We start from the raw sequence: 10,927 nt of genomic DNA on the forward strand, positions 1-10,927 counted from the left end.
AATAGGACCGGGGCCAACCCCCTCCACTGGTTTCAGGGGCTGCAGGTCAAGCCCCCGAGCAGCACAGCCCCGAGCCAGCAGCGTTACGTAAAGGGATGGGGAGAGCCCGGGGTGGGCTGGATGGAAGAAACGAATCCAATTACAGGATGAAGGGCAAAGGGAGAGAAAGGACACGTTTGGTATGGAACAAATCCCTGGAAGGCTTTAAAGCAGGGACAGGAGGAAGGATAAAATTGAACTGCAGTGCAGGATACCCAGCTGCCACCAAGAGGAACAGGGTCCTCAGAATGGGGAAAAGGCAGGAGGTGGGGCTCTTCAGCTGGCTGAGAGTGTGGCCAGGGCAGTGACATGAGAGATTCTTCCCAGTTCCTTAACCGGGATACCTGAAGTCACCACTAGGAAGTGAAGACTAGTGAAGACACCACTAGGATGTGGCTCTTCTGGGAGCTGGAACACCAGCCTGGCTGTTTGTGGTCCCATAAGGACACTGGAGCAAGAAGCCAGCCCAGCCTGGCACCAGGGGACAGCCCTGCTGGAAAGCAGAAAACAAGCAAGCAAACCCCCAAATTTCCTCTGCGCTCTTTCCCAAAAGATTATAACCCAGCTGGTCATGTCACAGCAGTCTCCAGGCTCCCGCAGAGAAAACCAAGGGCTCTGCACTAGAAATGAAAAAAAATTGACCCAGTTACGACAAAACTAAACAGCATGTATAAAGCATCGCTGCAGAGGGCTACGAACATCCGCGGCAAGGCCCCAGGAATAACAGGGTTCAACTTCATATGAGATTTACAAACTGCAAATAAAAGAGCTGGGTTATTTTTGTTTGCCTAACCCCCCTTTTCTGACGGCTCAGCTGTCCTCAGGGCTGGGCCTTGGCAGCCACCGCTGGGCACTGCAAACCGACGGTGATGGTGGGATGCTCCTGCATCCCTCTGGAGTTAAATAAAAGCCTTTCTTTTGCCTCTCTGGCTTTGCCTTTAAGCACCTGCCACGAGCTGGGCAAAGCAGAGCTTGGGGAGAAGAGCTGGGCCTAGAACCCTGCCTCCCAGCTCACTCTCTTAACTCCAGCCCAACATCTACCTGGCTCAAACAGCCCATAAACCAGAACAAAACCAGCAAGGGGCTGGCTGCAGTTTGCAAGCCGGGAAGATCGCAGAGGAGCAGAGAGTGTCTTCTCTCTTGTGCTGGCCATCACCCCGGCCGGAGGACAGCTTGCTCCCTTGCACACTGCTAATATACAGAGAGAGGTGTCTGCGCTGCTTGGATTCGCTGGGCTGCGCTGGCTGCTCGTCCCGGGGTGCTGCGGGGCCGGGGAGCCTGTCTTGCAAACCTGCCCACTCTGCTGCAGCCCTGGTTTATCACTTAGTTCAAAGTGTTGACAGCACCACACGGTGCGGCGCAGGATCGCAGCTGAGCCGGGATTGCTCAGCTCCTTGGCAAGAAAATGACAGGTCCCAAAGACTTTCTGTCTCTCCAAGGAAGCCTCACAGTGCTTGTTGAGATGTTACCTGGACCAGCCTGGGAGGCAGCAGGGGCCCACTTGCTTGCGGATACCATGTACATGAGATGAGGTTGGCAGTGGTGAAGCTCTCCTCACTTCCCAGCTGTCTTCTGGCTCTGGTGAATCCACCCCCTGCGAGGCTGTGCTGGTGGGGAGAGCCTGGAGAAGGGGCTGTGACAGGGAACCTGCACAGAAAACAGGAGCCGGGGTTCCTCCTGCCCAAACCTCATGGGTGCAGCAAGCAAGGCAGGAGACAGGCTTCTGTATACCCTGATTTTTGGGGACATGGCATAAAGAATCTCCCTCTGCACCACCAGATCCTCATCTTGGATGGATGCAACCGTGCAAGCCCAGAGGAGCAGCAGGCAGCGGCCCCGGCATCACGGCTGCCGGCAGAGGGCACGGCTGCCTCCCCAGAGCCACCAGCCATGGCCCAGTTAATCCCTGCTAGGGGAGGAACAGCTCACCGAACCCAATTGGAAATACAGTTCTGTCCTCCTCCTCCCTGCCACACATTTAAATCTATTTGATCCACTCTAATGGACTGATCTACAAGTTTGTGCACACACATCCTGCTTTGGACGGGGCGGCTGGCAGCACCTCACCCATCACGACCTGTCAGCTCCGCTCAGCCTCACCTCTGCCAGGGAACGAATCCAATTACAGGATAAAGGGTTTTCTTCCCCTCCATATGGTCTCTATAACGCTCCAGCTTTATCTTTCTTTAACCCCTTTCCTGGCAAGGGAGCTCACAAGCCCGGCCTAAGCGGCTCAGCACAGTGGCCGCGCGTGGCTGCTATCTGATACAGGGAAACGAGGTCTTCCCAGGGCAGCCGGGGTGCCAGGAAGCACCACAATGTTCACACCTTCCTCCCTCTTTCTCCTGCCCACCAGGGAGGAATGAGCCCCTCCAGCAGGGAGACTCAGGGCAGCACTTACAAAACCAGCCAAAAACCACAGAAGCGAGGAGCTTGCGCCATCCTGCATCAGCGTTGATGCTCGTGGGCAAGGGGCAAGGCACCTCAGTCCGTCACCATAACTTCGGCACAGATATTTGCTTCAAACTGATTTCTTTTGCTTTTGTATTTCTCTCCCCCTTGCTCCACACATCACTCCCGCTGTGCCCTTGGGCAAGTCGCCTCTGCCCAAGCAGCACCGCACAAGGACAGGGAGATTTGCCACAAAGGGGTCCCAGGTGCCACCTGCCCACGAAGCCCGCCTCACCCAGCACCCCAGCAGAGTTTGCTCTGCCTGTCACTGGAGCCCAGGGAACGAACCGTATCAGCTCGGTGCAACTTGGTTATTTGATTATAATTATCATTTCGTGCTTTACACAGGACATGAAAGCTCAGAGCAGCTCAGGGCTCTGTCATGCAGCGTGCTGACAAACAATGAATAAGAGACAATCTCATCTCAAAGAGCTTAGTAAAGCAAAAAAAAAAAAACAAACCTGTAAGAGGGAAGAAAACCCTTTTCTTAAGGACAAACAAGAAGAAAGTGTCTCCTCTCACATTAAACAGGGCCTCAATTTTGCTATTGCCTTCTTTGTCAGAGAATCAGCACAGAAAACAATCGAGAGCTCTCTGGGAGACAGCTCATCAAGTTCCCCTGCTAAGAGACACCAAATTAAAGGCATCACTTTCCCTTTCTGTGACAGAGACACAGAGGGAACAGAGGTTGCATTCAGGACACGTCCTGGAGGAACCAGCTATCCTCCCCGGTGTCGTTTTCCTACTCCAAGTTTATGCAAGGCCTTCGGCATTGCTCCGGCTGTCACTGACCCACGGAGAGCTCTAAATCCACCAGCCGCTGGGTATCAACCGAAACACCGTCCTCAGCTTACCGGGGGAGAAAGCTGAGTCCGTGGGGACAGCCGCCCCTGTTAGCGCAACAGAGGCGACTCAGGCTGACCTGCCCCATATTCACCTCCCAAAAAGGGGAAAGGTCCTGGTCCAGATCTAGCTGAAGGTCAGGCGGAAGTCCTCTTGGTCCAGTTGTTGGCAGTCCTCTGTCGGACAGGTGTCTGGGTACCACACGAAACCAAATCTGCACCGTGCTGCTGGAAGAGCAAGTGGAGAGGCCACTGATCCAGTTAAAAATCACTGTGCAAAACCCACTGCTGATCCTTTCCCCCACCACGCAGAACAGACAGTCATCCCACCTCCTCCCGACAGCTGTGCTTCATTTGTACAGCTCTTTAGGTGAAGACGGGACAGCACGAAGATGTGGCAGAAAGTCTCACAGAGATGGGAGGTGAAAATTACTTTCTGGGAGATGAAAATTAACTTTCCCATGAGATAACCATGTTTGTATACAAAATGCTGGAGAAGCACCAGAGCTTTCAGATGCTGCTGGCACTGACAGCAAGGTCCATGTCTTTTGAAGTTGGACCATCATAGTGAAATCTTTTAGCTGAAAAGAGTTGCTTTCTACCATGGAGGTTGGGAGGGACGTGTTGGAATGGAGATGCACATTTGTTTATGTGTATTAGCATCTCCGGGTTGTCCTTTAACATTCAACTAATTCTGCAAAAATGTGCCCAACTCTTGCATGTCTAGAAGCGACTATGGCCAGGAGAAGCATGAAATACCTCAGGCGAAAGCTTTATGAGAAGTAAGGCCATGGGACTGCTCGACAAGCAAACTCTTCCTCACAGGGAAGACCTAGACTAGAAATTTCATGTCTGGTGGTTTCACAGGACATGCGGTGAGACACTTCTGAGAGGCACAGTCATCCCGTGGGGAGTCCTTGTCCCAGGGCACCTGAGGCTGATGTGACCCACTTACTCTCACTATGTCCTAGTTCTGCTCCTCTTGGATCTCTGCAGATGGATCAGCAGGTCAGCGATTAGGACTTCATTCATCCCACCTACAGCCCTTAGCCTTCCGCTCCTGAAGTGGCTCTGAGACATTCCAGTCTTGCAGAAGACCTCATTCATCCAGCAAGCCAGCACAGGCTTTTTCCAACCACCTCGCCTCGGTGGAGGGCGGCAGTGGGAAGGAGGCTAACAGCTTACCGCATTAACAGATCAGGGCCATTAGCACCACCAGATGTCAGAGATTAATGGAAGAGCTTCCCTAAGACGCCTTAGGCGGGTCTCCTGGAGAAGGAGCACCCGTGACCCAGAAGGAAGAAATGGGGAAAGAGCTTCAATGGGATGGAGCATTGGTGCTCCAAGCTGGCACTGACCCTGCTGAGGAGGGTTTCACAGTCTCATGTGTGCTGGGATGGGATCTCGCTCCCCATACTGAGTGCTGAGAGACCGGCAGAAGCTTCTTTCCATCCCTCTTGCTCTCCCAGTGTGGCTACAGGCTGGTGCTGGTCTCTCTGCACCCTCTCTGGAGGAAGTTCATGACATCACCATTGCTCAGCTTTACCTTCTCTCCCCCAAGCACTCAGACGTTACTTCTGCAGCAAGTAGTGACGCTGTCAGACCGTTTTTAGAGCTGTTGTGAAGGACCTTCCCTAAACCCCGTCAATCCTTGCAAAGCTGCAACGCACACTGGCGTCCTGCTTGCTGGGATGGGGAGGAGGCTGCGGCGGGAAACACTCATCAGCAGCTCCCCAGGAGACAGTCTCTGACAGGGCTGATGGTGCCCCATCCTTGGCCATGTCAGCAGAGCCCAGTTTTGCCCTGTGATGGGGACACATAACCATACCAGGCAGCACCCGCACCGAACCAGGCACTAGAAGAACAGAGCAGCCAAACAGCCAGAGCTGACCCTGCAGCTCAGACCCACAGAACTCAGTCCAGTCTTCCCCCAGCGACCTTCCCAAGAGCCGGGCACTCCCATGGAGTTTTTCAGCTGCTCAGGGACACTCCAAAGGCTGTGACCCACCGCGGACGTGAACATGGATCCATTTCCCCATCAATCACTCAAAGCAGCTGCTCCCCAACTCATCACCGCTCCTCCTACCTTCACCCCTCTCTTCCAAAGGGCTCCCCACCCCATCCCTTCCTCAAACAATATTAAACACTTAATGGCAATTAATACGCTTTAATGCAGGTTTTGGGGCCAACGGGCTGCTTAGAGGGTGCTTAAACCATCAACCCCTCTCAATCCCGTTGCCCTTGTCATACAAAGTTAGCCGAGCCCCTAATCCAGCCTCCCCCCGCACTCCCTCAAGGAGGCCGGAGGGTATAAAACCTCCCCTGGCACGCGGGCACCGCCAGCCCTCGACGCGGAGCAGGGGCAGCGCACCACCTCCTGTCCCCTCAGGATTTACTGTGGTTCTTATTAACTCATTTTCGAGGGGGGAGGACCCTTTAGTTGGGCATTTTTCCATACTGGGGGTGGGGCTTCCTTATTTTTTGTTAATTGGGGTTGTAGCAAAATTAGTAACAAAATCGGTGTATTTGGTTTTTTTAAAAACTCTTAAAAGCAAAGCAGCTGCTGTAACATCGGCAGGATGAACGGGACGGAAGGTATCAATTTTTATGTGCCTATGTCCAATAAGACCGGAGTGGTGCGAAGCCCCTTCGAGTACCCCCAGTACTACCTAGCCGAGCCCTGGAAATACCGCCTCGTGTGTTGCTACATCTTCTTCCTCATTTCTACCGGTTTGCCCATCAACCTGCTCACCCTCCTGGTCACCTTCAAACACAAGAAGCTCCGGCAGCCGCTCAACTACATCTTGGTCAACTTGGCGGTGGCTGACCTCTTCATGGCCTGTTTTGGCTTCACGGTCACCTTCTACACTGCCTGGAACGGCTACTTTGTCTTCGGCCCCACTGGCTGCGCTGTGGAGGGCTTCTTCGCCACGCTGGGAGGTAAGGGCTTTGGGGTGGGCACTTGGGTCTTTCTTCTTCAAGGCTTTGGGAGCCCAGTTCCCCCGCTTCATCCTGCTGTCGGGATGGTTGCGATGCACGCAGCATCCCGCCCATGCAGAAAACCATCTCGCATGCCACTGTGGTGTTGCAGCTTGTTGCATGGGACAGAGCTGGCCATGCAAGGAGCCTCTTCCCTGCAGCTTAAAAATGGGGATAAAACCAGAGATTTATGCAAGTTTGACCTTGATACCAAGAAACACCCAATTCACAACTGGCTGGACAGCTGTGAGGAAAGGGATCCTTGTTTGCAGGATCAGACCTGGGGTCATCTGGCCACACTGGTCAGCCTGCGTTTGGTTTCAAACCACAGTCTCACGGCTAGCAGAGACCTGCTGGGGATGACTGCATCACGTCCTTGAATCCATGGCAAGCATCTTTGCCAAAAGGCTTCCCCCTTTTGGGGAAAAGGCGAAGCACTGGGGAGGGTTCAGAGGAGGAAGAGATATCCCTTGGGAGAGGGACCCCACAGAAGAGGTAAGAGCATGCAGAGGAGGAGTTCAAGACAAGGAGAGGAGTCACAGCTTACCTAGGAGCCAAGAGAAGATGCAGCAGCTCTTAACCAGGAGAGCGGCAGCGTGGAGGGACAGGAGGATTCAGGGCTGCATAGAGCTACAAAAACCAGGCTCAGGCTTTGCAGCAACTGCTCAGCTCTCATCCCAGTTGCACCCGGTTCGGGTACCCTTAGGAGCTTCCTTATTTTGTTTCTCAGGCACATGTGAGCCACTAACGCTTCGCCCTGCAGAAAGCCCTTGTGCAAAACCGGGAAAATTCATTTTGCACCCTGTGCCCACACAGGCAGCGGGCCCACATGACACCCGGTGATGGATCTGACAGCCACTTATCCTTGCTGCAGAGATCCTAACCACTGCAAGAACTTCGCTTTTTTTCCCCCTAAATGAGGCTATTTCCTGCAATGATGCTGATCTCAAGGGGGGGAAAAAAAGAGATAAGGATATTCTGCCTGGCAAAAACAAAGCTAAATGTTCTGATCCAAGCCAAGGACCATAGAAGGGCTTGGTCCTGGGGTCAGGAGGTCATACAGGTCTGCACCGTTTCTGATCAAACAAGCCTGTTGTCTTTTGGGCAGCATTTCTTGCCCTTCCGATGTTTGTATCTAGGAAAGAACAAGGAGGTTCCTCTTCCCAGGGAAGAAAGTTTGATGGGAAGCAATCACTGTGCGAGCAGCGGGTCTCCAGCGAATCCCGGCGCAGGGTGTAGTTATCTGCAGATTATCACAGCTGGGGGCATTAGCAGGCTTCCAGCATCGAGTAAACGCTCCCAATCCCCACAAGTTTAATTATCCCTTACAAACACACGTGCACGCATGCCCACCCACACAGCCTCCCCCGCGCGCCTCCCCCTGAGCCAGCACTGGCGGAAGACTCGGGAAATACCCATTTAAAGGCATCAGCAGGTCTGGGCGCATCTGGCATCTTTGCTGGAAACGGTGCTTCCTCACGCCCGGGTGGAATTCACCCCCGGAGTTTTAAGTTATTAACAACCATGGTGATCCCACTCCTCCATCACCAGCCTCCCACTGTGGCACAGGCGCTCCCAGACCAGTGCGTTACGGACGGGAGATTCTCAGTTTTTGGGATGCTGGTCATCCCTTGGTGATCCCCGCTCCTCAGTTCCCTCTGCTCTTCACTGCAACTATGAGACCACCAAGGGAAGATCGAGCCCAGAGGAGCTCTTACCGCCACCCACTCTCTCTTTCTCTCCCTTCCGCAGGCCAAGTTGCTCTGTGGTCCCTGGTCGTCTTGGCCATAGAGCGCTACATCGTCGTCTGCAAACCCATGGGAAACTTCCGCTTCTCTGCATCCCACGCCATGATGGGCATCGCTTTTACCTGGATAATGGCCTTTTCCTGCGCTGCTCCACCCCTCTTTGGCTGGTCCAGGTGAGTCAAAGGATGCTCGGTCGTGGCCCCCACTGCTGTGCAAACACCTCGAAGGGACAGGACATGAAACTCCCTGGGCTCCAGCTGAGAGAGGAAAGAACAGAAATGGAACATCAGCTGTCAGTCTTCTGAGGGCTTGGTGTCCCCTAACTGAAGGCAGCCACAGGCTCAGCATCTCCAGCTCCAATAGCCCTCCCTGCTCCCTTTACACTCTGCAGAGAAACTGGAGCTTTGATAGACACAGCTCATCTCACCCATGCTGCGAAGGGCCCATTTCTCTCTGCAGACCATTAAGAGATGACCAGACCAGCAGGCAAAGCTGCTCTGGGAGGGACAAACCTTGTCTGGCTGATGTGCTTCCACCCCAGCACTGCTTCTGGGAGCCCTACAGCACTTCTCCCAGCCCCTCACCAACAAATGCCCCCCACAAAACCAGAGGCAGTGGTGGCTGCTCACACCACAGGCTGCTCACTGGGCTACAGGGAGCATGGCCTCCAGGCAGTTGAATCCCTTGTCTGGCTCTTGCACACATCTGCATCCCTGGCCAGGAACCGACGCAGCAGCCAAAGGCTGCCCAGAGCATATGGGAGGAGCTGAGGATGCTGCAGCTCTGGCCCCTCCTGACGCCCCCCCACAAAGCTGCCCTGGGGGGTCATAGCAAGACCCCACCAGCCCTTTGGGCATGTGCACGAGGCAGCTTTGGGGCAGCAAAGTCTCTTTACCATCCACCTGCAATAAGGCACAGGCAGATGGGCCCTCCCCAGTCTTAAACTGGGATTCCTGCCCAGGCAGACAGTCCTTGGCTCCCAGCAGACCTGAGCTGCATCCCTTTGAGCCAGGGCCTCTCCAGACACAGGCTGTGCATCCCCCCACTCTGTGCAGCCCTGCTCCCTGCTCGCTGTCCCTCCATCCACAGAGGGAGAGCAGGTGGCTCCCAGCAAGTGCTCAGCCCCACAGGCAGGAAATAAATATCCTGTTCCCCATGGGAGGAAGCGAGTGTCACAACACACCGGTGTTATGTGCCCAAGTGGAACGTCAGCACAGCCCATGATGCCCCGAAGGAGCCGTGCGCTGCAGAGCCAGCAAGGCTGGGTGTGCAGGGTGACAAGGAGAAGCCAGGGAGGAGCTCGCCCAAAACATGCGTGTTGTTTTTTGAGCATCCCCCATCCTTGAGGAATTCAGTCACTTAGGTTGAGCACCCCCTGCTGCCTCCAGGGAGGGTCCTGGTGAAGATCGTAACCTTTCTCACTGGCAGATACATGCCGGAGGGGATGCAGTGTTCCTGCGGTCCTGACTACTACACCCACAACCCCGACTACCACAACGAGTCCTACGTCCTCTACATGTTTGTTATCCACTTCATCATCCCCGTCGTGATCATTTTCTTCTCCTATGGACGCCTCATTTGCAAAGTCCGAGAGGTAATGTTGGGGGTGGGGCACAGGCAGCTAATGGGGACAGGGTGAGCAGCTTGGGCAGGAGAAGGGAAGTGATTTGGGGACAGAAAGCTGCGGGGTGTCCCTCACCACCCTCCTGCCCGCAGGCAGCTGCCCAGCAGCAGGAGTCAGCCACGACACAGAAGGCCGAGAAGGAGGTAACGCGGATGGTGATCCTCATGGTGCTGGGGTTTATGCTGGCCTGGACGCCCTATGCCGTGGTGGCGTTCTGGATCTTCACCAACAAGGGAGCGGACTTCACCGCCACGCTCATGTCAGTGCCTGCCTTCTTCTCCAAGAGCTCCTCCCTCTACAACCCCATCATCTATGTCCTCATGAACAAACAGGTGAGATGCTGCGTGTTGTGCAGGGTGAGCCTCTGTCCTTGGCTTACCGGCACGTCTGGGGGTCACCACAGGCAACTTGCTCTTTCCCAGACGTGGTTGAATCTCAGTCTCGGGGGAGCAGCAAGCTCAGAGACCACTGGGGGCTCTTGGTCCTGCAGCACGTCCCTGATGCCATCATTCTCCATTCCTCTCCCCTCTTCAGTTCCGCAATTGCATGATCACCACAATCTGCTGCGGCAAGAACCCCTTTGGGGATGAAGATGTCTCCTCCACCGTATCCCAGAGCAAGACCGAGGTCTCCTCTGTCTCTTCCAGCCAAGTATCACCTGCATAGACCATGGACAGTTTGAACTGGGGTGACCCAGCAAGCTCGGGGACCAAGACAGACACCCACAGTCTCATTTCACGCAGTCGCTCCCTTGTGCACCAACACCCTCCCCTGCACCAGCAGTTAACTGGGCACGTGCTGCAGTAGCTCCCCCCCAGTGCAGATCCCCAGCCCCAGGCACATTCGCTGGACGCCCCTGAGCTCTCCCATACTGACACAGCCCCTTGCAGGGGAGCCCAGGTCCCTTCCCCAGCTCCCAGGAGCTGCTCTGCTTTTGGGGACTGTCCCTACCTTCCCCAAGCGCCAGCAACTTTCCCACTGTGTTCATGCCATGTTAAAAGAGCAGTGGCCAGTGGGAAACCCCAAACTGCAGTATTTTCCTCTCTGCCGCCCTGAAACGCGCCCCCTGCCAGCATCCCCTTTCCCTGGCACTCAAGGGGGCATCACAGAATCATTCAGCCCTCATTCGCAAAAACTAAATACACCAACAAAGCACAAACCATTGCAAAAACTCCAGAAGCACAGACCCGCGGCTGGAGCGGTCCCGGCTGCCCCCTGCCCGCACCCGAGCCGGGGGCCGGCCG

General features: G+C 54.8%; 1 protein-coding gene across 1 annotated transcript; it reads left to right on the forward strand.

The window, feature by feature from the left end:
* Positions 1 to 5,894: 5,894 nt before the first annotated feature.
* RHO (rhodopsin) lies at positions 5,895 to 10,371 on the forward strand. The gene is made up of 5 exons (XM_010145186.1): positions 5,895 to 6,272; positions 8,064 to 8,232; positions 9,488 to 9,653; positions 9,776 to 10,015; positions 10,218 to 10,371. Exons 1-5 carry the CDS (start codon positions 5,912 to 5,914, stop codon positions 10,347 to 10,349), a joined length of 1,068 nt encoding a protein of 355 aa, XP_010143488.1. The 5' UTR covers positions 5,895 to 5,911; the 3' UTR covers positions 10,350 to 10,371.
* The last annotated feature ends 556 nt before the right edge of the window (positions 10,372 to 10,927 follow it).

This window comes from Buceros rhinoceros, unplaced genomic scaffold, assembly GCF_000710305.1.
Source record: "Buceros rhinoceros silvestris isolate BGI_N320 unplaced genomic scaffold, ASM71030v1 scaffold34921, whole genome shotgun sequence".
NCBI lineage: Eukaryota > Metazoa > Chordata > Aves > Bucerotiformes > Bucerotidae > Buceros > Buceros rhinoceros.

Excerpts from the sequence above, each read along its gene's own strand:
- RHO (XM_010145186.1), top strand. The coding sequence starts at position 5,912 with ATGAACGGGACGGAAGGTATCAATTTTTATGTGCCTATGTCCAATAAG. Across the intron at positions 6,273-8,063 it reads CTTCTTCGCCACGCTGGGAG|GCCAAGTTGCTCTGTGGTCC; the intron begins GTAAGGGCTTTG and ends TCCCTTCCGCAG. Across the intron at positions 10,016-10,217 it reads ATGTCCTCATGAACAAACAG|TTCCGCAATTGCATGATCAC; the intron begins GTGAGATGCTGC and ends TCCCCTCTTCAG.